We start from the raw sequence: 27,789 nt of genomic DNA on the forward strand, positions 1-27,789 counted from the left end.
AGCTAAATTTAGAGTAGATTATGTTTCACTGACATTTTAAACTATATTTAAAACTTACTCTTCAGTGTCAGTTTTCTCCTTTATAAAATCTGTACATTAGCAACTTCCTTCAGAGGACTACTAAAAATATGAAATACCATTCCCTCGGCCAGGAGGAGGGCTGAGTGTGTCCCCTGCCATCTGGTGAGCGGCAGGGGTCTGGGGAGGTCTGTGCTGCACACAACACAGTACTGTCAACAGTTTGCACAAGGGGTACAAATCAGAACCTGTCTTGCAACACTTTTAGTTGTCACCCTAGTGTTAGGATTTGGTTGTATTGAGAGCTGTTTGTTCACATTTGAAAATGTTTTTGCCATGAAAAGATTGCCTTTGTCATATTTATTGCAAAATCTAAACTGTATGTATTGATATGATTCAATCAAATAATTATGTAAGTTAGTGATTAAAATATTGTAGAGTATACTGAAAAGGATAGCTCTCAGGAAGGTTCATCTGCACTTTTTGCAATATGTTACAGATTTTGTTGCATATGGTTTTATTTGTCTCATTCAATGAACTCTTGAATCAAACCAGTTATGTAGTTTCCTCATTACAGCCCAGTGAGTGCAAAAACAAAACCTTTAGGATCAAGAGATGTTTTGCCAAATAACCGTCAACTTTATGAGATGGTCCTGACATATAACTTTCATCAAGTAAGTGTTTGCCTAGTAAAGTGTACCCTTAGGATGAACTTTTGTGTTTTATTTATGATTCATAGAATCAAAAATGGAAGGACAGTGTATATGGTATATATAAAAAACAGAATCAAGTGATTAACGGTTAATTTGGAATTACTCTTTAGGAAATTATAATTTGTAATTAAATACCATTCAGTTGTAAAGTCACAAAATGTAATTGAGTGGTGACCTAGCCTTAAGCCTTAGTTTATAAAATCACTGATCACTGTCCATTGGTGCCATCTGACCCAGGGGTGATTAGATGGCTCAGAAATACCATCTGCCTTCTGGTGATGGTGCTGGGCCTGATTGCTTTCTGCGAAGAAGGCACTGGAACAGGGAAAGGTCAGAGTAGCTCCCAGGTGGGATGGGTGGCAAAAGTAATGGAGGCCAGTGTAAATGCTGGACCAAAGAATTGTTGTAAGATCAATGAGATTTCAATAAAACTGTTACTGAAACACACATCAATTTGGTTATAATGTTAGGGAAATGGATTGGTTTCAGTGAATTTTCACATTTCAGTTTTATAAAGTAATTAGAGGTCCTGAAGTATGTATATGTTGCTTTATTAATGAATACACATAGCCAGGTGTGTATTTTTAAAAGTTTGTAAGAGAGCAGTGACTTTTATAAGTGCTAAAATACTGTGTGTTCTATATTTTCAAAATTTTTTACCACAAGTATTTTTAATGTTTTTTAAATGAAAAAGTCTCATGTCAATAACAATATTAAAAATTTGTATCAGAAATTATATGCAAATCATGCCAAGTAATCTTTTTTGTTTTTTAATAGCCCAAGAGTGGGGAAGTAACTCCAAGCTGCCCACTACTTTGTGAACTATTATATGAATCTGAATTTGACAGCCAACTATGGATTATTTTTGACCAGAACAAAAGACAGATGGGTTCAGGCGATGCCTATCCACATCAGGTATAAAATTGATGGTGATTTTTAGAATTAACGGAAGCTGTTTCCTGAACTAACAAAATCCTGGTTTCTTGTTATGGTAATGTTCATACTTTAAAAAAAACAAAAATTATAGCTTTGTGTTTAGTACTTTTGCAAACTGTGAGAGCCTGTTTGTTGTAGTCGGTGAAGAACAGATTGTGTCAACTATTTCACCGTGTAGTTGTGCTGAATTAGAGGAGGACAAGGGTGAACCTTGCCCACACTGGCCAGCATAACTTTTGGTGTGTGGTATTTCTCCTTCCTATACACTGATTCTACCTATCTGAAGGTAGAATCATCAAAGCATGCATCAAAGAGATGCGAGCCTCTTGAAATGATCCTAAGTCTGAGGGGGCTAAAGAGAGCACTGCAGCAGTGGCCGCATGTCTTCAGTTCATTTGTACTTTTAAATTTACTACCTCGTTGGACAACTCTGTAATGAGCACTTACTACATACCAGGCACTATGCTTTGTGCTGTTTTATTGAAGGGAAAAATCACATAATTTATAGACATTTTATCCCTTAGATATTACTGCAAAGAAATGAGATATTTCCTGTAATATGTATAATTTTATGTTGACAAATGAAAATAATTTATGGAGATTTTTTTCAATGAGTTGTTAAAGGAATGGTATCGATTTTCCTCAAAGCAAGTAGCAGTCACATCTCATTACAGACTGGCCTACTGCAGTGCTATTACTTTGGTTACTTTTTAAATCTCAGAAAAAGTGGCTGACACAGGATACAGCATCTCTTCCTCTTGAACCTGTTAAGTGGATAATAGATTTGTATCCCTTGATCTCTATTGGTTTCCTGTTTTTTTCCTGTCTGTAATAAAGGAGTGACATTTTGGTTGTAATTTGAAGATCAACTGGGCATGGTGGCACATGCCTGTGATCCTGTCTACTCAGGAAGCTGAGGTGGGAGGATCGCTTGAGCCCTGGAGCTCTAGGCTATGGTGCACTATGATTGCACCAGTTAACAGCCACTGCACTTCAGCCTGGGCAACATAGTGAGTCCCCCTCTCTAAAAGGAAATAAGGATTACCAGTAGTCATAAGTTACACGTGTGTGTGTGTGTGTGTGTGTGTGTGTGTGTGTGTGTGTGTGTGTATTTGTCCTAGATATTCTATGGTGCCTCAATTTTGCTCACTTTTTTGGTACTGTTTCTTATATGTCTCTGAGGGACCCATGAACTAGAAAATCACTGCTTTTGTCATTCTCAAGCAGACACTGAGTTTTGCTAAAAGTGTGGGAGTATTCTGTCGTTCTGGAAAGAATGAGGGCTTTGAAGTCAGACCTGACTCCAGCTCTCTTATACTTTACTCTGTGTGATGTTAGGCAAGTCACTTGATGTCCCTGATCCTGTCTGCTCACCAGCGTACTAGGGACTTTATGTGTTATATGAACGTCTGGATAGTTAGTGCCTTGCACTGTACCTCACATATTATGAGCAAGTCTGTGAATGGTAACTTTCACTTTATCCTCTTTCAGTGATTTCCGTTGACTTGGTTAAACTTAACTTTTCCCAAATGTTGTTTTTCTTTTTTAGTATTCTTTGAAACTGGAGAAAGGAGATTATACAATTCGACTACAGATTCGCCATGAGCAAATCAGTGATTTGGAACGCCTTAAAGACCTTCCATTTATTGTTTCTCATAGATTGTCTAATACCTTGAGCTTAGATATTCATGAAAATCATAGTTTTGCACTTCTAGGGAAGAAGAAATCAAGCAATTTGACATTACCACCCAAATATAACCAGCCATTCTTTGTTACTTCCTTACCTGATGATAAGTAAGTGATAACATTGCTTATACTTACTGCCCATCTTATACACTGTAGTCCTTTTAATGTCAGTTTATGACATCTAGGCTAAATTTAGAGGATGTAGTCATTTTTTTTTTTTTTTTGGCTGAAGTTATTTCTTCCTTTGATTTTTGAAGTCTTAGCTATGGGAATGAATTCAGTGTGGAATTGTTTTCATGTTTTTCCCCTTACTTGTCTTTGTGAAACTTTCTCTTTTGTTGCTTTTTTTCTCTTTGAATTCTCTTGTTTAGAATACCTAAAGGGGCAGGACCTGGATGCTATCTTGCAGGATCCTTAACATTGTCAAAGACTGAACTAGGAAAGAAAGCTGTAAGTATTAGTTTTTTAAACACTGAAATTACCTATTAAAAAATCTCATTTCTTTAAAGATAAGAATTAATTCCACATTTCAGAATGGATAAAAGAGAAGATATACTCTTGGGGAAAAAAATTTAATCCTTTTTTCCCAGGTTACTAGTGAAAGTCAGTTAATATTTAGTTGTCTTTTAAAATGTATCCTACTTTTGAAATATTTAGGCTTCTTTTTCACAAGCCTACAGTACTCAGGCCCTGAACCTGTCTTACCTCCTATGGCTAATACACTTGAACTTCCTGTGAAACATGTAAATACAAATCAAACTTGGCTTAAATACACGTGATATTTAAGATTAGAACATGTTATAGAAATTTAACCAATAAGATTGGTTGTCCATATAAGATTATGGACATAGGAATAAATCAGATTATCTTGGGGTGCTTTTAAAAAGTAGTCAGAACAATTACCCTAAAACATGTTTCTTCACACTTCTACAGACCTTTCTCATTGGAATTTCACATGGTTAAGTAGGAAAATATGAGATATTTCTTTTGGTATTGCCTTTTAATTTCAAAATGATGCTTTTTTTAGAAATATGTTTCTGGTTGTTGTACTTTAGACATATATGTTACAGTTTTATAAGTACCTACCTGTTTTTGTTTTTTCCTTCTATGTTTTCATTACAAATTTATTATGAGAATGATGTTTATATAGATCTATCACCTTTTGTCATAATAATCATTTTAGCTCAATGCCAGTAAAAGTTGTCATTCTTAACAGTTTTGCATTTATCTATACTATTACTTCTTACAGAGCTAAGTAACCCTGCTACATAAATGCTGTTATCAAAATGAGTAGTTCTCATACATCTTAAGAATTATATTTATTTTTTGCCACTATTGAACCAAAGGCCATTTATTTACTGTCATTGAAGCATAATTGGGGAAACTTGTGCTTAGAAAGTTGCCTACCCTGACATTTCTTGGGTCTCATTTCAGTTTATACTGTTTATACATACGTACTTTAGTATAATTTGAAGTAAATCAATAGTTAATGGTTTGTAATTAATACATGCACTGATTTAAGAAACCCTGGTAGTTTTTTTTGTAGATTTCATTTCACAGGAAGCATAGCTGCTTCAGCTATTGGGCGTCAGCTGTGAATTTTCATTCAGATGACAGATGACACTTTGAAGAGTCTGCTTACTTGTGAAGAGTATAACAGAAAAGCATTATTAGTAAAAGTGGGGTTTTAGCAATTCAGAAATAGTTACTACTTCCCAGTTACATTGTTTTAGGAGACAATTGTGAAATTAAATTATAAATATGTGGTGTTAACTATGGTAGCTATTTATCAAGGGAGACTTTCCTGGGAGAAAGCAGTAACTTAAAGCTGTTGAGTTCATTATAACTTCCATCACATTGTTTATGTAATCTTTTCTCAGTGGTTTAGCGTTTTCTTGTTTTTTGGTAGTTGGGAAGGTAACTTTCACTTCACTTTGACTTTCACAGTAACTTTGTTGCTTTTTATAAGAATGCATACGCAGTGGGGTTGTTGTGGTACCCTTTAATCAGACTAGACCATCAACTAAATTTACTATTTTAAGAAATGCTTTTATAAGTAATGGATTTTGATCTACTAAATTTTTCAATAAGAAGTTGACGTACTCTTAGTAATAACATATTTGAGTACGTTTTCTTATGTAAGGAATGAAAGTGGCAATGTTGCTTTCTTTAAAAGCATGCCATCTTAATCACAGACCTGAGCCTTCTAAGTGGTGTAACACAGGTGGAACATAAACTGAAAGACAATTAGACAGAGGTTCTGTCTCCATCCTGTGTAGATTATGCATGTTTTCTTACAGAATGTCGTTCTAACTCCCAGGGGCAGTCTGCAGCAAAACGACAAGGAAAATTTAAAAAGGTACTGATTGTCAGTTCTTAAAAAAGATGTCTTAAAGCCTTATTTGCATATTAAACTTTTTTCTGTCACTATTATAAACCTTTTTTTTAATAAGTCTCCCTTAGTTTCCTTTCTTTGCATTCTGAAGTATAGTGCTCTTAGCTGTACTTAGAAGCATTGTTGACATACTGCTTTTCTAAAGGTTTTTTTTTTTCCCCCCACCATAAATTCCTGGAAGACTCATTTTCTCTGTGTATACAAAAATTTTAATGCTATTCATTTCTTGCTACAGATATGATAACAAGTAGCAATATTTGAAATTTTTCATATTTACAATTTTATAGAGAGACGGATGTGATAATTTTTTTTTTTAGCCATATAAGCTAAAGTACTTATTTTTAAAGTCTAAAAGCACTTTTAAATTGAGTGATTTGATTAATAAAATGTTGAGGCTTTTTAAAGCGAACTTTATTCCCTGCTCTTTTATCCATTCTGGTTCTGAAAGAAGAGAAACAATAAAGATCAATGGATGTAGCAGGAACAGAAATAAGGACTGTTCACTGACAATTAAAGCTTATGCTAAGAACACAGATTTTAAGCCCATTGCTACTAAGTGGTCTGATCAGCCTCTCTGCAGCATATTAAGCAATCTTTGATTTACTGCTGGGGCCAGATTTAACTCAGAAAAGAAAATGTCTGCTATAAATATATTTTAGGGCCAGGCGCAGTGACTCATGCCTGTAATCCCGGCACTTTGGGAGGGCAAGTTGGGCAGATCCCTTGAGCTCAGCGGTTTGAAACCAGCCTGGGCAGCATGGTGAAACCCTGTCTCTACAAAAAAATGCAAAAATTAGCCAGGCGTGGTAGCACACACTTATAGTCCCAGCTACTCTATTGGAGGCTGAGGTGGAAAGATCGCTTGAGCCTGGGAGGCGGAGGCTGCAGTAAGTTGAGATCACACCACTGCACTCCAGTCTGGGCGACAGAGTGAGACCCTGTCTCAAAACAAAACATACATACATACATACATACATACATATATATATAAAAGGGACCACATATTTAATAAGCTTTCTGGTGAAGACGTGCTACGTCATTCAACATTTTCATGATTTCTTTTTAAACAGAAAGAATTACAGTGGGAAAATCAGTAATGTCCTAATGTATACTTGTTAATTAGTAGTGATATGGAACTGGGGAATCACCATTCTATAACAGCTTAAATTCCTTTATTAAAATGTCTTCTGAAATGTCCATATTATTACATAATAGTAAATAATTTGTCCAAACAAAATACAGATACTAGGAATCATCTTTCTGGAGAAAGATCTAAAGATCAGTATTTCTCAACTGGGTGTCTTGACCGTTTGGGGGCCACGTAATGGGATAAAAACAGCATTTTTTTAAAATAGGAAATGTCAGTTCATCAGACTCATAAAATTGTAATTTCATTTTATGTATTAATGTGTATATCTTTGGGACATTGTGAAAATAGTTTGCAAGTTACTGCTTTAGAGAACAAGGAATAGGTATTCTAGGAATCTGTTAAAAATAGAAGGCACTTATCACGAAGGCCATAGCCAATTATTTTTCTTCTTATTTTTGTTGACCTTTTGCAAGTTTGGGTAGATTTTGTTTGAATTAGGTTGTATAGTTAGGAAAACACTGAATGAATAGGAAGGCATTTACTTGGTGATTAGTAAAGCTTCATTTGAAGAACTTGGCAGCTAGAGTTATCTCTGCTCGTTCCTTTCTGTCTTCAATGCAAGTACACAATAAAGCTCTTATTTTAGAAATAATTAGTATTACAGTTTTATAGTCACATTACAAAGAAAAAAATACATGTATAATTTCCGGTTGATGAAGATAAATAGCATTTTGTATATAATTCTTAATAGATTTTTTCCTCTGGGTTTCAGTGACTTGATTTGAAAAGGTATGTCACCCTTTTTAAAATTCCTTGTAAAATGCAATAATATATTTTTTGTTTGTTTGTATGTTTTTTTAAGAGACAATCTCACTCTACACTCCAGGCTAGAGTACAGTGGCATGATCGTAGCTCACTGTTGCCTCCAGCTCCTGGGCTCAAGTGATCCTCCCACCTCAGCCTCCCTAGAGTGGCTGGGACTACAGGCGTGTGCCACTATGCCTGGCTAATTTTTACTTTTTATAGAGAGAGGTCTTACTACGTATGTTGCCCAAGGTGGTCTAAAACTCCCGGCCTCGGACGATCCTCCTGGCTCAGCCTCCCAAAATGCTGAAATTACAGACATGAGCCACTGCACCCAGCCTGAATATTGTCACTTTTAACAGATCATAAATAGCATTCAAATATGATATAAATTTAAAAAATAGTTTATGTGAAGCTTTTAAATTTTTGAGTATTCAGTTACTAACAATTTTAAGAACTAAAGAAATTGCTATTTTGAACCACAATTTAACTTATAGTGCGTTGTGTTGCCCAAAGAGTAGTTATTGGTTTGGCAGGTGAGTTTGACTTTCTGAATAACACTGTTCAGTTTGAACACTGTTGAAATACTTCATGAATAGCTGGAATGCCTTTTTTCTAAACTTAACATTAAATATATACTGTAGAGAAATCTTCATAGCATTTCTGCTCTGAAGATTCTTCTTGACTGTCTTTTTAAACCATAATCAAGATTTCTCAAGAATAAAGGTACAAAATTATTTCTATTAAATTGATACTATGTTAACCCCTTGAGAATTGTCATAAAAATATTAATATTTATTGGTACAAAGAAGAAATTATTGTGATACAGCAAGTGAAAATAGCGCTATTTTTCTTTTGATTAGAAATTAAAACTACCAGGTTTATAATTTTTACTAATAAAAAATTCCCTGTCCTGAAACATCTTGTAGGATTACACTAACATTTATAATTGTTAATTTGATATATTTAATACGTAAAATGCTGATTACAAAACCTTGATTTTTGTTTCCCTAAGATAATTCATCATAAACTTTCTTTGTCTCTTTTTTTGCTTTTAATGTTAGCCTAAGGTTACTAGGATATCTTTTTTCCCACTTTTGATAGGTCTTTGTTAGAATTAATTGTAAATTCTAAATTAATTTTAATAGATTGTTCATTTTAAATTCAATTCTCTTTTCTCTCTTCTGTACTAAAACAATAGCAAATACCTCTGAGTCTGAGGAGGAAGTGCCTCACAACACATAGGCTGCCTGCCTAAGAGCAGCATACCTCTCTCCCTGATACGGTGAGGAGGTGTGAGAAGCTCAGGGAGAAAGACTGGAGACCACTCTTCTAGCACACTGGGTGGCAGAGAAGCTCAATTCCATGGAGAATGGAGCTATATTAACAGAAAGTAAATATTGGAGGCCACTTAGCCCCTGTAATTCCTAGATGTGTTGTCTTTGCTGTACAGATGACACTGATGCAGTCTGTTTCCATAAGAAGTTGGTGGTAGAAGATCAGCTCAGATTTTGCGCTTACCTTGGCTTTGCTCAGGGCAGTGCCTACCCAGAGAGTGAACCTCAAGAAGGAGAGGAGCAGGACAGGCAGCTGGGTCCTGAAAGAGCTAGCCCAAGCAGTAGACCTGTTTCCTTTTCCCAGCCTCATGTTTCACGTAAGGCCTTTGTTTACAGGTTCTGGCCCCCTGACCTCAGAGGGAGAATGACAGCCAGTGGCTACAAATGGATTTATATGGTTATCTGACATCAAAGTGGTTTTCTGTGCTTTAAATGAGTCAGTATGGAGATAGGATTATTATTTTCTGTTGGAATACTATTAGAACTACAACCATAGTTCCTGTTGTTTACTGTTACATCATTTTATACCCCGAAATTGTGTTGGTGAAAATATTTAAAATGGGAATATTTGTGTCGTATATGCTCCTAAAAATCCTATTTGCGGGAGGTGAGGACTTGCAGTATTATTTTTTTACTCAACCAGAGTAAAGCTTTTTCAGTGAATGTCTTTTTGGGAACATTTGTTTCAGTTTTACAAACTTTGTTAATTAAAATGAATATAGTATTTTAATTTAGCACCATTTTAAATGCAAACCTGAAGATAGAATTTGAGGAACTGACTTAATAAATAACGACTTAATTAAGGACACCCAGTTACTGTGCCAAAAACAAATCTAGCAGGTATAGCATGTGATTTCATTTCCCAAATAATGCTTTACCTTTCACAAGTCAAGACTTATCTGTGAATAAAATAAATACAGTTACTCTCCATTTCTCTGCTGCTGTCTTCAAAGCAAAACTTCTCAAAAGAATCACAGACATGTTGACTTCCATTCTCTTTTCATCTCTGTCTCCTCCAGCCTGGACTGCTCCACTGTCCCCTGACACTGTTCTTGTCCGGGGGGTCAGCAGGCTCTGTGCTGCCGGGTTTTCAGTTCCTTCCTTCTTCATCGTACACTGCCTCTCAGCTAAATGGGCAGTTGATCATTTTCTCTTTCTTCTTGGTGGTTTTTCCTCAAGGCTTCCGTGATCCCAGGTGCTTTTTGCTTTCCCTTTCTCACTCACAGAGCTGCTTTTTCCATTCACCATCCCTAACTGACCTTATTCATCCACATATTTTTCAACATTGTCAGCAACACATTGGTTCTACCTTTAAAGAAGATCTCAAATCTATTCATTTTCTCCCATTTCTGCGACCCATTTTTAGTCTAAGGCAGTGTAGGGTTTCCTAGGTTTGTTTCCTAACTTGTTGTCTTCTTGCCTCCACCTTTACCCTCTATAATCTATTTTCCAAATAGAATACAAACCAAAATTTTAATCCATACAGGAACCAGAGTCATTAAACAAAAAGCAGAAATCTTTAATCATGTCACTGTCTTTTGTAAAACTCTTCTGGTATGCTTCTTAGTGCACTTGGAAATACAATATATAGTATTTTTTCTTTTCTTTTTTAAACCATATTCTGTCAAGCCCTACTTAAGTTGGCTGCTGCCTGCTTTCTCAGAAGATACAGCTGTGCTTGCTTTATACCCAGCTCAGGTCTTTACACTTGCTCATCTGCTCCTTGTTCATTTAGGGTCGTTTGTGTAAGATATTACCTCTTCACAGTGGCTTTCTATAACCACTTTGTGTCCATCGGCTCCCCCTCGTTACCTGACAGTCATTCTATCCTTTTCTGTTTTGTTTTCTTCCTATCAGATGTCAGCATCTGGTCTGTTCTTTACCTATTCTAGCATTACCTGGCACATCGCGGGGACTCAGTAAGTCCTGTTGGTTGGACTCAGTAAGTCCTGTTGGTTGAATGAAGGCATAAGCGTCCCCTTAAATTTACTTAGAGAATCTTTTCTTAGTTTGAACTTATTTCATCCCCTTCTCAGATTTAAAATGTGAAAGGTCAGTGTACTTTTGTCATCTGTCTGCCAAGTAAAGCCAAGAATACCAAATATACTCAAATGGAGAAAAGTATGTTCTTATCTCTTTTATTTTAAAGGAGATATTTGAAGTATCAGTACTCAGCATCAGTTTGTGAGAAAATTACTGGGACCAGAGATTGGAATTTTTGGTGTATTGTGACCCTTAGAATCTAGAATACAGTGTAGTACAACTTAGGTGCAGCCCGTGTTACATGACATGTAGCTGTTGAAGATGATTTTGATGTATGTAAAATTAAGCATATTAATCTAAGAATCTCTCTCCACATTCATAGGATGTAATCCCTGTTCATTACTACTTAATACCTCCACCAACAAAGACTAAGAATGGCAGCAAAGATAAGGAAAAAGATTCAGAAAAAGAGAAAGATTTAAAAGAAGAGTTTACTGAAGCATTGCGAGATCTTAAAATTCAGTGGATGACAAAGTAGGTTTTTAAATGTATTTTAATTCTTTAAATGTTTAGTTCTATTTTCCCAACTATAACAATATTGTGTATATATACATAGACCATATTTAAAATTATTAACAGCAGTTGGTAGGATTATAGGTGCTTTTAAATTTTCCTCTTTTTATATAAATGTGTAATTTATTTAAATTATAAATATATAATTTTGTAATTAAATGTTTTAATTTTTATTTTAATCACTCTAATTTGTTCTTGGAAGATAATTTTATTGGAAAGTATAAAAAAGAAAAATCACTTTTGCCCACAATTCATAAATAGTCATTGTCCTCTTATTATTATTTTTTTCCTCTGTGTTTGTACATGTAGCAGTGTGAATAAAATTAGTTTCCATTTTTCGGTTACTTTTTTATTATGATTTAACAGCCCTATAAAATACTATTTTTAATGTCTGTGTTGTATATGGTTCTATGGATGCAACATAATCTATTTAAACGTTTTATTTTGCATATATATGTTTATAGCTTTTCTTCATGATGCTGCGATAAACATTTTTATACATAAAGGTGATTTTTTAAAATTTCCATCATATTGCATCTTAAAAGTAAAAATCGTCTTGCTATGTTTTGCCAAATTGCTTTCTGAGATGAGTATAATAATTTACACTCCATCTAGCTGTGTATGTGTGCTACTACGCAATGCAAAAACCAGCCATTACTGCTGTCTTAAATTACGTCTCTAGTTATTATTAAAGGAGAGCTTTTTAGATGTTATCATTCGTTATTAGTATAGCTTCTGACAGTTGAGCATATTCTTCACCTTTTTTTCTATTCAGACATTAGGTGTTTCTGGTCGATTAAAACTTTTTACATAAAAGATATTAATGCTTTTCTGTACTTGCCACAGATTTTACTCTAGTGTACTCTTTGACTTTGGGCTTGCTTTTTACTTGAAATTTATTCTATGTAGTCAAGTCAGTTGCTTTTTCCATCTGTTATGCAATATTTCTTTTACTGCTGATATTCTATGGGAATCCTCTTCAGCTGATCATGTATGCATCCTTGCAGTTATTTGGTTTTAGAGGGAATAGAAGTCATCATGATGTGAAAATATTTCCCAGAGATTGAACCATTGTAATGTCAGTTCACTTGCAAATATACCTTTCCCACTTAAAACTAAATTGTATCTCCACTGGAAGTCAAAGTCTTCAGGTCTGTCTCTGCCTGATTTTAGGATGTCATAAACAGTTGACAATATAATATAAATTCTTCAAAAGTAAAATTGCAGAGATTGTCTTCTGGCATGACAGCCTGAGGAGACCCATGATGCTGGTCCCCAGTAAAACTAGTGAAAATTATTTAAAAACAAAACAAAACAACTTTTTAAAGCCTCTGGAAATGGTCCAAAGGACATAGAGCAAATGAAGAAGCATCTATTCAAAAATACCTACAAGAATTGGATAAGAAAAGCAAGAGTCTGTGATATTTGAACCAAGACCACTGCCTCCCTTTCCTCTCCCAGTTAGTGAGCCAGAAATTTTACTTCAGATCTTGCCTTCAAGAGCTCCAGCTCCTGGGGGAGGGAAGGCTTTCCTCCTTGGAGGAGGAGGACGTCATCATTTCTCATCCTGACCTACTGCCAGTTGCAGCGGCTCAGTTCCAGCTGAGTGCTCTCAAGAGGTGGGGGCTCTCTTGTAAAGTACTGTTGGGAACACTGGGGCCCCAATGCCCAGGAGGCTGTGGTTCCATACCACACGAGGCAAGCTGAGAAGACCACAGGAGAGTGCTAAGCTCCTTAAGTGGGGGTGTCACTCAAAGAAAAACATGCCATTCTTCCACTCCCTGTTCCAGAGCTTGGGCTTAGTGATTTTGCCAGTGTGGCCTAAGGAGTTCATAAAATTGATAGCTCCTAATTTCTTCCTGAAGGAATTGACTTCATTTGCAACAGAAGATGGAGAAGTCCGTGTGCCTAAGGGCTCTCTCAAAAACAGTGGAGAAAAAAGGAATGAAAAAAATGAACAGAGCAGAGCCTCAGAGAAATGTGGGACACCATTAGTGCACCAAAATCCATGGAACAGAAGTACCAGGAGAACAGAGAGAAAGCAAAAATATATTCAGTGAAATAATGGCTGGAAACACCCCATATTTATTGAAAGACATTAACCTACATATCCAGGGAACTCAGTGAACTCAAAGTAAATGCAAAGAAATCCACAAATAGACATAGCATGTTAAAAATACTGAAAGTCAAAGATAAGGAGAAGATCTTGAGAGGAGCAAGACAAAAACTCCTCATCACTTACAAGGAAATGCTAGTAAGGTTAACAACTGACTTCTGAGCAGAAACAGTAGAGGTCAGAAAGCAGTGGGATAATATATTCAGAGTGCTTAAAAATCTCAACCAATAATCCTATATCCAGCACAACTGTCCTTTAAAAATGAAAATGAAATAATTCCCAGGTAAACAAAAACAGAGAATTTGTTGCTAGCAAACCCACCTTATAAGAAGTACTAAAAGAAGTTATTCAGCCTGAAAGCAGGTGATCTCTGGCAGTAATTTGAATCCACATTGGTGAGAGTGGGGAAAGAAACACTGGTAAAGTTAATTATTATGGAATTATAAAAGACAGCATAAAGTTCTCATTTTTTTCCTGTTAACTAATTTAAAAAGCAGTTCTATAAATATTGTGTATATATTAGGCCTATGTAATATTTAAATGTAATATTCTGTAATATGTATTTGCTAATAGCACAAAGGAGCAAAACTGTATTGGGCTAAAAAAATGACTGCAGATAGTAAAGTAATTATTATAACAGTTAATTAATTGGTGTATTACAGTAATAGATACAACAGATAGAATACTACTACAGAAGGAAGGAGAGGGGAATAGAGCTATAAAGGGATAACATTTCTGTATCTCACTGAAATTAAGCTAGGAAAAATCTGAAGCTGATTCTTATAAGTTAAGATGTATATGGTAAGCCTTAGAGCAACCACTAAAAAAAAACTAAAAATGAACTTGAAAAAAATCATTAAATAAATTTAAATGTTAATTTAAAAATGTTCACTTAATACAAAAGAAAGCTGTATAGGAGGAACAGTGGAACAAAAAAACAGGATACATCAAAAACAAAAAATAAAATCGAAGACCTAAGTCCAAATATATCAATAATTTAAAGTTTACAGGAAATTAAGAGAATCCCATTTACAGTAACATTGAAAAAAATAAAATGTGTAGGAACATGTTTAACAAAAGAGATGTAAGAATTATACGTCAAAACTACAAAACAATTGTTGAAAAAAATTTAAAAGACCTGAGTAAATGGAAAAGGTATTCCTTGTCTGTGGACCAGAAGACTTAATATCATTACACTATTCTTCATATTGATCGAATGATTCAGTTGAATCCCCATCAGGATCCTTTTATAGAAATTAACAAGCTGATTCTAAAAGTCATATGTGATTCCCTGAGACTCAGAATAGCCAGACAGTCTTGAAAATGAAGAACAAAGTAGGGCTCACACTTCCTGATTCCAAAACTTAAATAGAAAGCAACAGTAAACAAGACAGTGTTATACTGGCACAAGGGTAAGACATATATAGATCAGTGGAATAGAATTAAGAGTCCAGAAATAAAACCATGTGACTATGGTCAGCTAATTTTTAGTTTTGGCAAGGGTGCTGATGCAAAGACCATTTAATGAGGAAAGGATAGTATTTGCAGCAAAGGGTGCTGGGACTGGATAGCCATATAGAAAAAGAATGAAGTTGGACCCTTGCCTCACATCATATATACAAGTTAACTCAAAATGTATCAAAGAGCTGAAACTACAAAACTCCTCAATGAGACGTAGTGGTAAACTTTCATGACCTTACATTTGGCAAAAGATTTTTAAAGATACCAAAAGCATAAGTAACATAAGAAAAAAAATAGATAATTTGGACTTAATCAAGATTAAAAGCTTTTGTGCTTTTAGCATAGCATCAAGAAAGTGAAAAGAACGGCCTATTTGCAAGTTACATATTTTTAAGGAGCTTGTATGCAAAATATATAAAGAACGCTAACCTTTTTTTTTTTTTTTTTGAGACAGGGTCTCTCTCTGTCACCCAGGCTGGACTGCAGTGGCAAGATCATAGCTCACTGCAGCCTTGAACCCCTGGGCTCAAGGGATCTTCCCACTTCAGCCTCCCAAGTAGCTAGGACTACAAGTGCACGCCACCACCCCTAGCTTATTTTTTTAAGGGATGGGATCTCACTATGTTGCCCAGGCTAGTCTGGAACCCCCGGCCTCAATTAATCCTCCTGCTTCAGCTTCCCATAGTGTTGGGATTACAGGCATGAGCCACCTCCACACCCAGCCCCCAGAATATATAAATAATTCCTACAATTTCATAATACAAAGGCAAATGGCTCAATTTTTTAAATGGGTGAGTAATCTGAATAGATATTTCTATAAAGATGTACAAATGACCAGTAAGTGCATGAAAAAATGCTCAAAATCGTTAGTCTTCAGGGAAATGCACATCAAAATCACAATGAAATACAACTTCACACTTACTAGGATGACTGGAATCATAAAGTCAGATGATGAGTTTTGGCAAGTATGTGGACAAAGCAGAATCCTCAGACACTGATGGTAAGAATACAAAAATGATGCAGACTTTTTGGAAAACAATCTTGACTGCTCTTCAAATGATTAAACTTAGTTTCCATATGGCCCAGCAGTTCCACTCCCAGGTATATACCCAAGAAAAATAAAAACCTATATTCACACAAAAACATGTTGATGACAGTTTATAGCAGCATTATTCATAATGGCCAAAAGGTGGAATGTCCATCAGCTGATGAATGGACAAACAAAATGTGGTGTATCCATACAGGGGATTCCTTTTCAGCCATGAATAGGATTAATACATGCTCCAACATGAATGCACCTTGAAAATAGTATGTTAAGTGGTAGTAGCCAGTCACAAAAAGACCATGTATTATATGATTCTATTCATATTAAATGTCCAGAATGAGGAAATCTATAGAGACAGAAAGTAGATTAGTGGTTGCTTAGTGCTGGGGAGGCTGGGGAGATCTGATAGCAAAAGGGTATGGCGGTTTCTTTTTGTATTGATGAAAAATGTTTTAAAGTTGACTGTTGTGATAGTTACATATATCTGTTACTATGCTAGAAAGCATTGAAATTCACACTTAAAATGGGAAAATTGTATGGAGAAAAAATTGAAAAGGTTGTTTACCTAACAGGTGTTTTAGAAGAAAACAGCAAAAAATTATTAGCATTCCCTAGCAAAACTTTAAAAACCTTAGAACATTTTTTGGAAAAAAAAATTTATAATTAAGGTGCAGTAGTTTTAAAATGTAAAACGAAAGTGTTGATTTTGCCCTTGGATAATTGTTAGCGAAAAGAGAAAAACAGGACTTAATTTTTTTGTACTAAGAATTAGTGTAAATTTTGTTGTCTACAAGTTAAATTTATTTTCATAGAAAGTTAGTTATAGTATCAAAATCCCGGTCAACCTCATTTTTATATTACTGTGCAGTTTTGTTAATATATTAAGTGACTTTAATGTAAGTTACCCACTTCTGGTGCTAGTTTGTATGTTAATTTGTTTTTATCCTGATACATATAATCAGGTAGAATTGGGAATTTTATTCAGCCTCCGCATCGGGGAACATAGAATAACTCTATTCATTCAAGACTGGAATTTTCAGAAAAGTTTACATTTTTATTTTTTCTAGAATTTTCAGAAAAGTTTAATAGATCTGAGACATTTTTAAATCTTTTAATCTTTCTAGCTATTTGTGAATGTGCTTTTCTTCCTTTTAAATAAATATAATAGCTGGTATGTAAGAAAGCTATTGATGCATATTTTTATTTGGATATCTTATTGAACTCTTAATTGAAATAATTTTCAGTTTGATTTATTTATTTATTTTTAATTAATTAATTTATTTATTTATTTTTTGAGATGGAGTCTCACTCTGTCACCCGGCTGGAGTGCAGTGGTTTGATCTCGGCTCACTGCAACCTCCGCCTCCCAGGTTCAAGTGATTCTCCTGCCTCAGCCTCCCGAGTAGCTGGGACTACAGGCATGTGCCACCACCCCCAGCTAATTTTTGTATTTTTAGTAGAGACGGGGTTTCACCATGTTGGCCAGGATGGTCTTGATCTCTTGCCCTTGTGATCCGCCTGCCTTGGCCTCCCAAAGTGCTGGGATTACAGAGGTGAGCCACCATGCCCAGCCCAGTTTGATTTATTTTTGTTTTCTAGTTAACCATTTATACTACTTGCCAATAATGATAATCCTTGTCAATGACTATACTTGTATTTCAAATTAATGTCTTATTTTATTGGCTTAAACTTCCAAACAATGTTAAATAATAGAGAAGACAGAAGTACTCTTTTTAAAAGAAAAAAGTAAATATTTCTCTCCTTCTTACATACATAGGCTGGATTCTAGTGACATTTATAACGAATTGAAAGAAACATATCCTAATTATCTTCCTCTGTACGTTGCACGACTTCATCAATTGGATGCTGAAAAGGTTAGACATGTTCATTCTAATATATCTTATTTTGTTTGTAATTATATAAGGTTTGTGTTTTGAGGAAAAGTGCATTATCTTTCTCTTCTGTTCTTGCTAACTAAAACATGTTTTCTCAAATTGAATGTTGTGTTAAGCTGTTTTCATGAAGGTTATTATAAGACCTAGCCACTACTGTGAGTTTAGTTTAGGATTCTTGCTCATGCTTGGTCAATGAGATTAGTAATAGAGAAGATACCTTAACGATTGTTTTCATGACCTTAACCTAAAGGGCAAGGGGCAGAACGTAGTAATCCTGGCCAGATGGAAATCTGAACACCTTCACTGAAAGAATTCCTACTTTGCATTAACTTTGTTAATGATTCTCATTTGTGAGACTTGGCCATAGTTCTAGTCTGTCATGACATGGACCAGTTCTCATTATTCATCAAAGCAGTGGGAAAGTGCTGTCCTAATCAGTTGAAAATCATCAAGGGTTTAGAGTGAACCAGAGGGTATTTAAAGGAGATTTCTTAAAAGACTTTAACAAGAGAGAAGCAAATTGTTGGGAACATCATGGTAATCACAGTTAGACTGTTGATTATAATGTTTACTCTCATCTTTGTGTTTTTCGTGATGGATCAGAAAGAAATGGTTTCATCAGCTAGGGCTTTCTTTTTTTTTCCTGTGTTCAGGTAGTGTGCAACTAGAGTAATGACAATAGCCAATCACATTTCTAGAATCTTAAGAAATACAGAAAAGGAGTTACCTTTGTTAAAAAAAAAAGCTTTACATTTTTATGAAGTTTATATTTTGCTTACTCTCACCATTGTACTCCAGCAGGGAATGTAAATAAGATATTTTTATTATACATCTGAGCTCAAGTTTTATAGAGATACCAGCAATTAGAAAAATCACAGTAGGGGATAGCAGGGAGCCCCTGGGCTACAAGTCAATTACATAGTTTACTCACACTGCAGTTGTAGGTCTCATGGTTGAGACAGCAGAAGTGAAATTGCTTTTGTATACTGATTGATATACCTATTTTTTATTATTTCTTTTTTCCTCTCCAGGAACGAATGAAAAGACTTAATGAAATTGTTGATGCGGCAAATGCTGTTATTTCTCATATAGATCAAACAGCCCTAGCAGTTTATATTGCAATGAAGACTGATCCCAGGCCTGATGCAGCTACTATAAAAAAGTACCTAACCAGTAAATAATCTTTCTTGCATCTCATTTCCTAGTTAACTTGTTTAAAAAGTAGGGACTAATATTATAGAGGATATTGCTTTTCTGATGTTTGTTATATCCTTATAATGGGAATTATCACTATTTGGATACTCCCTCCTTAGAAATTTTAAAATAATTTTGTCCAATCTTTTTAAGAGTAAGCCCAAGAAAAGTAGTTTGCCTTCTCTACTGTTAAGTGCTGTCAAGGTAGAGGGATTTGAATATCTGTGATCAAGCAGTCCAACCACTTGAGGGTTTATGTGAATTGGACCATATCAGGAAGACAAAAATTAACAATCTATAAAATAATTTTTAAAATGTTTATTGTCCAGTAACATGAAAAACCTAATATTTGGTTTGTAATAATTACATGAAAAACCTAATACGTGGTTTGTAGTGAAATAAATGATAATAAAATTAGGTTAAAACTATCTGGCAACTTTTATGAAACTGGTTTTATAGTATTAGGGAGAATAGGAGGAGAGAATTTATAGTTTTGCCTTTATAAAACCTAATGCTGTGTGTAAATAGAGAAGCTTCCCTGGGTTTATGAGTGGTTGGTATGGTTCCTTCCATGCAAGTGTGATTTCCGTATGTTGGTGTAATTAATGGTCCAGTGACTCTGAAGCAAGCTGCCATTTGGTCACTTTCACCCTTCCATGAACTCTTAAACCATCACCTCATGGTAGCTCTCCCAGTGTCAGTTACTTGTTTATCACTTTTGTTTATTTTTGACTTACGGGATCATTAACTAGGTAGAAATATCCTGATTCTTTTGTGGTTATTATAACTAATAAACCAAAACTATTCAGGCTGCCTGAAAATACTAAATTTTCCTTAAAAATTTTCTCAGTTTCAGTCAGTATTTTTTTCTACATAAAATACTTGGATTCCAAACTGCTAGAATTCTTTCCATTATATCATTTATATTGATACTATAGGATCTTATGAATCTTACAAGCAATAATTTTCAAGTGGGATAGAATATATTTAAAATTGCTTCTTTGGCCACTATTATTACCTTTTCATATTTTTCAAAAGAATAGTCTCAAAACATTGCCATTTTGTTGTTGTTGTTAATAATAACAGAAAATACAGCCACCATTTATTAAGTGCCGATTATGTATAAGGGACTATTGAGGGCATTTTAAATACATTGTTTTATTTAAATTTAGTCTTCCAAACAACATGGAAGGCAGGGGCCTTTGTATCCCCCTTTTAAGGAAGAGAAAACTGAAGTTCAGAGAGTTTAGATGACTTGGCCCAGGTGCCACTGCTAGGAAGTTGGAAAGCGCATAGTCAAATCAGGATCTGCCTCCACAGCCAATGCCCTTTCTTTTCTCTGTATATTCTTCTCCCTTCTTGAGAAGGTTAACATAACTCAGTATTATCTCACAGAAAAAGGAGCATCGTCTGCCTCCCACCCATCCTCATTGTGTTCCTTTCTGTCTCAGGGTGATCATTGTTAATCTTATTGCAAGAGGAGGCTGGCCTTGGTCACTTTAAAACTGTCTTCCACAGATCACCAGTGATAACCAGTTGCTAAAAAGAATGTCCCATTTTGAGTCTTCTTTGAGCTCTCTGCAGCCCCCGACATTAACTATCCCATATACTTTCTAGCTTTTGTTATTTTTTACATTTTGTGAAAATAATATGATTTTCTCAAACTCAGGTGTTACATGAAATAACACATATGGTTTTCTCAGTTTTACCATCCACAGAGGAAACTCAATCTCAGATTACAGTGAGCCATAAACTAATACGATATTAGTTTTGTTTTCTTATTGGTCTTTTTTTATCACTGTTTTTAATCTCTTTTTTTTTTTTTTTTTTAGTTTCTACTTTGGAGATTACTAGACATTGACTATCATGGCTATTGAAATAAGCTGGGATAAAACTAGAAAAGAAGCCATAAAACTTTGTAAAAACGCTAAGAGTGGAGCTGCTTTAAGTTTTTAGCGACACTGGGTCAACTTGTTTATCCTTGTAATTAAAGAATTTCTATTTCTCTCCAGGCCTTTGCTTTGGCCTGACTGAAATAGACTCTGACTAGGTTGTGTTTGGACAGAAGACAATATTCAGAGTTGAAATATTATACAAGATGCTATCAGGAAATACTTAACATTTCTTACAGATGTCATCTATGGGCAAGTAGCAGCCAACTTAAGCATTAATTTCTCATTTCCATGCAAAATTGCTTTCTCTTAAATCACTAACATCAAAAATTATAAAATGCCATTTTCTAATCTTAAAAATGATATTAACTTTTAGTTAATATCATGTTTTAGTTAAATTTAAACTGCACTTATTTAGGCATTAAAATACTGATTCCAATTAAGTTGCTTCCTAAAATGTAGCTATTATCTTGATGGATACCTAACTAGATTTGATTTCAAGGTCCTTATTGAGCAAATACTTCATGTAAGGCATCACTGACAAGGACTTAAAACATGAGCAAGATAGTCTCTACTCTTAGGAAACTTATCATCTAATATAGAAGATGAAATTGCCAGATAGGAAATTATTAAGAGATAATGAAATACAAGTATTTTTAAATAAATATTTCAAATTGTAAAAGCCTGTAGAAAGAAAAGCTGACTTTCACCTGAGTGGAAAAAGCCTCATGTACTATAAAGGTATTCAATCTCAGCCAGTCAGTACAAAACCTAAGGAGAGGAAAGGAATACTCCAGATATGTAGAATTTAGATTACGTGATCAGAGGATGCTAAAATAGAAAGGGATCTTACAGCTAATTTAACCCAGGTCTGACAAATGCAGATTACCTGTGTCACCCCCAGGTTGCCTTCTGATTTCTGCATCATTCCAGCCCTTCTCTGGGCAGCCAGGATCCATCAGGCAGCATTTGCCGAGTCTGCCCTGCAGACTCTGGCCGAGCGACGGATGAAAGGAGTGCTCAGACACAGGTATCCAGTGAAAGAGCGGGCTAGGGGACTGCCAGCACTAAGGGCCAAAGAGAGTTAGCAGTCCCCCTGAGCCAGCGACGCTCACATTTATTTAGTAGAGATTTAATGACAAAGGCTTGGAGCAAACACAATTTGTGGGTAATAAACATTGTCGACCCCCAAGTAGAGAGCAGTCCTGCACATGAATGATCAAAGGTTGGTTTTTGGAGACAGGAGTAGACAAATTTATCTAGCGCAAATGATCAAAGGTTGGTTTTTGGAGACAGGAGTAAACAAATTTATCTAGATAAGTTCCTTTACATTCCCTTGTTATCTGCCTTTTGCTCCCTGGCTCCAGATAAGAGAATTTGGCTGCCTTCAGCCAGATCCTCTTTCAAAGCTTTTGCAAAACCTCCCAGCCTTCCAAGAAGGTTTGCATCTTTCCCTCTAACTTTTACCTACCACCCTGACCAATCTCCTACATCTCCCCATTTTCTGTTTTTTTGCATCAGGTTTTGTTGATTGAAGAGTACAGATGTGTGCAGCAACTGGTTTGTCTGGCGTAGTGGTTACTGCTTGTATTCCAGCTTTGCATCCTAGAATTAGTAAATAACATAAGACAAAATGAGTATAATCAGTAACATTCTTTTCCAATCAAGGAGTGACATGTAGTGTTTCTTGGCACCTCAGTCCAATGTGTGCTGTTACTAAGGAACCCCACTGAGGGTATGTTACCCCCTTCCAGCCAAGCAGTTACTTTATTGGAGGCTGGGAAGGTGGGGTCTGCCCAGGTAACAGGGCAGAAGAAAGGCAAATCTAAATGATGAGCCCAATAGAGTGTAGCAGGTATGGGTTGCAGGCAGAGTGAGAGAATAAGAAGGGTTAATACCCAAAAGAGTTGCAGTGTACAACGGAAAGCATAGCAAGGAACAAATTATCTGGAGTGAATGGTGTCTATGTCCAGAGCAGGATTCATTCAGCCTTCTGAGTTTTCTTCAGCATCTCCCAGGTAATGTCCAGGGTTTGTGTCGTCTGAAGAAGCTGCATCATCCAGGGCTATGGGTCCCACAGGGTCATTTTCTTCATTTCTGGTACCGGGTTGGGTCCTAGCCACGCTATGGTATGGTTTGATGCCTCGTGCTGGAATCCAAGGAGGACCTGAGGGGGTGTGAACACAAGCATGTCTTCTTCCCAGTGTTAACAATTCATTTGAACCGCACCATACATTACTGTTTATATCTTTCCATAAAACTGCAGGTTTATGTCTTGAGAGGTTTTAGCAACATGCTCTTCTTTAGCTGATTGAAATTTATCGTTTAGATTTTAAAAAGTAAGGGTAAATAAGGCTTCTGCCAGTAGTGTTGCAGGGTCCTTACTCATATTCACTTTTTTGTTGTTTTCTGAGCATATTTTTAAGGGTGGATTGGACACGTTCTACTGTGGCCTGTCCTTGGGGGTTGTGAGGGATGCCTGTGGAATGTTGGATGTTCCACATGTGACAAAATTGCTGAAATTTTGAGCTGGCATAAGCTGGACCAATATCAGTTTTAATTTTTGTGGGCCGCTCCATAAATGCAAAAGTTAAAAGAAGATGTTTAATAACATATTGAGCAGACTTTCCAGGAAGAGCATGTATGCTAATTAGGTGAGAATTGGTATCAACGGATGCATGTACATATCCTAGTTTTCCAAATTTAGGGATGTGTGTAACATCTGTTTGCCATAACTGATTAGGTTCTAGTTCTCTAGGGTTAACACCTGTTGAAGGAGGGGACATGCCTGTGAGCTGGCAATTTGGGCATTGCAGGATAATTTGTTTAGCCTTTGGGTAAGTTGAAATCGTTTAGATAAATTTCTCCAATTTTGGTGGAAACATTGATGTGAATGGGTGGCTTGGTCAAGCAGTGATGTCATAACCTGCAGGTCTGCTTGATCATTGCCATAAGCTAGGGGGCCAGGCAGTGAGCTGTGGGCCCAAATGTGTGTAATAAAAATAGGATGTGTACATTGATCCACCGATTGCTGAAATCAAAGAAAAACTGCACACAGGGTGGGCTTGAGAGTGGACTTAATAAGGGCTGTTTCAAGGTTCTGCAATAAATAAACAGAGTAAGCAGAGTCACTAACCATATTGATTGGCTGAGCAGAAAAGGTCTCTAGGGCCAGTATTAAGGCTCCAACCTCAGCTTTCTTGAGTGTTAGTAAATCCAGAACAAGTGAGGGAATTGTGCAGTCTCCACCAAATAACCACTTTTCCATTTTTACCAGAGCCGTCAATAAAAAGCATTAAAGAATTAGGTATTTGGGGGGGGGGGGGTGTGGCGGTGAACCACTTTTGTAGGCATAACTACAGGAGTACTACATAATAACTGAAGTAGTTTATCGGCAGGAAGGGCATGTTCTATATGGCCTGTGTAATCAGAGAGTGCTATTTGCAGGTCTAGAGATAAGGGCAAGACTGCTTTGAATTGCTTTTTACTTAAAGGACTTCCGATGACATCACGGTCATAACCTAGCAACTGATTGCATCATCTGCAGCCTAAATAGATGATTTTACTAACTAGCTGGGTATAGGGAGATAGAGTTTTAGTTCTGGTATGTGAGCAAAAAACTCATTTTAGGAAGCATAGCCCTGGGGACATCTGTCCTATTAATCCTGTTGGGGAATGCTTAGTAGGAAAAACAAACAATTAAACTGAATATTGAATATCGTGGGTCTGTGCGATCCTGTTGCCTCTGAAAAATAGCATGCTCTATTTCCTCAATTTCCCTTTTTGCTTCAGGAGTTAAATACCTGGGAGAGTCTAGGGCTGTATTGCCCTTTAGGATAGAAACAGGTTTTGTAATGTATCAGTTATGCCCAAGGTGGGATGAAGCCAGTTAATATCTCCTAGTAATTTCTGATAATCATTTAATGTGTGTAAGTTGCTAGTATTTAACTTTTTAAGGTCTTACTGACCGGTAAGTTAGAATGTATCCAAGATATTTCTAAGGAGAAGACAATTGTACTTTTTCAGGTGCTATGATTAAACCTCTTAACTGTGTATTCTTTACGACAGAGGCATATAGACTTACAAGTCCTGGCTCCGTTGGAGCTGCTAGTAAAATATCATCCATAAAATGAATAATCTTGCAATTAGGAAAGTCTTTTCTAATGGGGAGCAAAGCCTGATTTACATGATACTGACACAGTATTCCTTGAGGAAGTACTTTCCAATGAAATTGGTGAGCTGGCCTTTATTGATAACTGGTATTTTAAACACAAATTTTTCTCTGTCCTGTTCTGCAAGGGGAATAGTATAAAAGCAGTCGTTTAAGTCAATAAGACTATAGGTCAAACTACAGGAATTGCCGCTGGGGAAGGGAGGCCCTGTTGAAGGGGCCTCATAGGTTGCAAATTAGCATTGATAGCCCGTAAGTCATGAAAAAGTCTCCATTTGCCAGACTTTTTGGGAATGAGGAAAATGGGCAAATTCCAAGGGCTGTTTGACAGTTGTATGTGGCTGGCTTTTAATTGTTCCTGAGCTAATTCATGGGCTCTTTGTAATTTCTCTCCCTTTAAAGGTCACTGTTCTACCTAAATAAGATTTTGAGAGAGCCTCATCAGGGGTAGGGGAGAAATAACAGTGGCCATTATTAGAAAGAGATCTGCAGAGTGACCTCAACCCTCTTGTAAATGGGCTAGCGGCTCCGTTTTCTTTAATGCTTTTCCTTATCTCTTTATAAGCGTTTAAAGTAACGGGTTCATACACCTGATGGTGTTGTCAATTTTGCGTTACCAGGCAGGCCAAGAGCTCCCCTTCTAATGCCGCTTGCCTAAGACAGGGTCCCATAGCTGTAGCATATTCCTTGTCTTTTCTCCAATGTATTGGAGGACGGGGCTCAGGCAAAACCTCCGTTTCCTCTTTGTTATCTTTGCCCGGTAACAGCGGGGCTGAGGGAGAAGGGGGAGGAACCATGGGTTATGGGAAACAACAGTTTGCATTAGGTCCCTTAATTGAGCCTGCGAAACCGAGCCTCCACTAGCTTTAAGCAGCTGTTTCAACACTTTTATATACTGTTGCTGTTGAGCTGATAACTGTTGTCCCATGATGAAACCCTAGCCTGAACAATTCCCTCGAACTTGGAAATCCCAAGCGGGCACCAGTGACTTACTGACTGCGCAGTCTCTTCACCTTCATTTTCGAGGGTTCCATTGTGATCCATTGCAGCGTTCCTCTCATGGGGCACCACCTGCCAAGTCTGTCCCTCAGACTGTGGCCGAGTGACAGATGAAAGGAAAGGAGTACTCAGACACAGGTATCCAGTGAAACAGCAGGCTAGGGACTGCCGGCACTAGGGGCCGAAGAGAGTTAGCAGTCCCCCTAAGCCAGTGATGCTCGCGTTTATTTAGTACAGATTTAATGACAAAAGCTTGGAGCAAACACAATTTGTGGGTAACAAACATTGTCGACCCCCCAAGTAGAAAGCAGTCCTGCTTGTGAATGATCAGAGGTTGGGTTTTGGGGACAGGAGGAAACCAATTTATCTAGATAAGTTTCTTTACATTCCATTGTTATCTGCCGTTTGCTCTCAGGCTCCGGATAAGAGAATTTGACTGCCTTCAGCCAAATCCTCTTTCGAAGCTTTTGCAAAACCTCGCTGCCTTCCAAGAAGGTTTGCATCTTTCCCTCTGACTTTTACCCACCACCCTGACCAATCTACAAGTATCAGCCTGGGTGTGGAAACCTGCCTTGTCAACCCATTGCTGTTCCAAGCCCCTTTCTCCTTCACAAAATCAGGATAGTAGTTGTGCCCGACACCTTGGGTTGTTGGAAGGCATAAGCAAAGGACTGCTGAGAAGACATTTGAGGATGGCACCTGGCATCTAAGAGGAGGGGGAAGGAGGGTGGATCAGGCAATGGCAAGCCATGCAGATGCCCCACAGCTTGGAAGTCCCAAAAGTCTACTCGTAAATCCTTTTCTTCTTAATTCCAGTGTAAACAAGCAGTACCCAGAAACATCTCTACAAAAAGGCAGTGAAAGTTGGTTCTTCAAGCTTTGAAGCACTGTGCTGAGAAGCACTGAGGGATCTTTTAGGCATAGTTTCATTTACATTGCAAATGTATTGGGGTTGGTAATTGCCCTCTTTGATGAACTCTGCCAGTGTGAAGGAATTTCTCTACTACCCACATTGCCTCCCTGCCCACTTTCAAGGTACAGGATCAAATGGGCTTTGAACCTCTGAGAATACCCCGGTCTCGGGCAATGTTTCAGCAGCAGCATTTTCTATGGTACTTAGTGTTCATGTTCCCTGCCATGCGGCCTCTTAGATTAACAGGACTCCTTGGTGCGCAGGATTAATGTGGGTAAGCCCTTGAGCCTTCAAGTTGTTGGGTTGATGGCTGTCTTTCCTACTGCGGATCCTTATTGATGGTACAGTCCCGGCAGTTTTCACATGCTACACATTTCACTCTGAGTCTTTCAGAGTCACTCTTAGCTGTTAGTTTGTTCCACAGCTAAGTGCCTCAATCATCATCATTTTCTCAGTACTTTTAGTCCTCATCGTTTTCACGTGTATCTGACATAAGTTGGACAGAATGCCTCAAATAAGCACACATTCTAGAGACTAACACTTTTCCCTGGAGTGTAGGTGGTGGTTG

At 36.7% G+C, this 27,789-nt stretch overlaps 1 protein-coding gene across 5 annotated transcripts in view; it reads left to right on the forward strand.

Annotated features, from left to right (window-relative positions):
* The window catches only part of TPP2 (tripeptidyl peptidase 2), an 82,707-nt gene that overhangs the window by 49,243 nt on the left and 5,675 nt on the right, over positions 1-27,789 (forward strand). Inside the window, exons 20-28 of one of the 5 annotated variants that reach the window (XM_063595858.1) lie at positions 596-692; positions 1,509-1,646; positions 3,217-3,461; positions 3,725-3,803; positions 5,674-5,712; positions 11,345-11,496; positions 17,935-18,031; positions 19,084-19,214; positions 22,043-22,168. In XM_063595858.1, the coding sequence (XP_063451928.1) occupies positions 596-692; positions 1,509-1,646; positions 3,217-3,461; positions 3,725-3,803; positions 5,674-5,712; positions 11,345-11,496; positions 17,935-18,031; positions 19,084-19,214; positions 22,043-22,168 (1,104 nt within the window). Of the gene's footprint in view, positions 1-595; positions 693-1,508; positions 1,647-3,216; positions 3,462-3,724; positions 3,804-5,673; positions 5,713-11,344; positions 11,497-17,934; positions 18,032-19,083; positions 19,226-22,042; positions 22,169-27,789 lie in introns of all 5 variants that reach the window. The other 4 variants (XM_034936941.3, XM_034936943.3, XM_055096978.2 and 1 more) reach the window with 4 other exon arrangements.

The sequence above is a fragment of the Pan paniscus genome, chromosome 14 (assembly GCF_029289425.2).
Source record: "Pan paniscus chromosome 14, NHGRI_mPanPan1-v2.0_pri, whole genome shotgun sequence".
Lineage (NCBI taxonomy): Eukaryota > Metazoa > Chordata > Mammalia > Primates > Hominidae > Pan > Pan paniscus.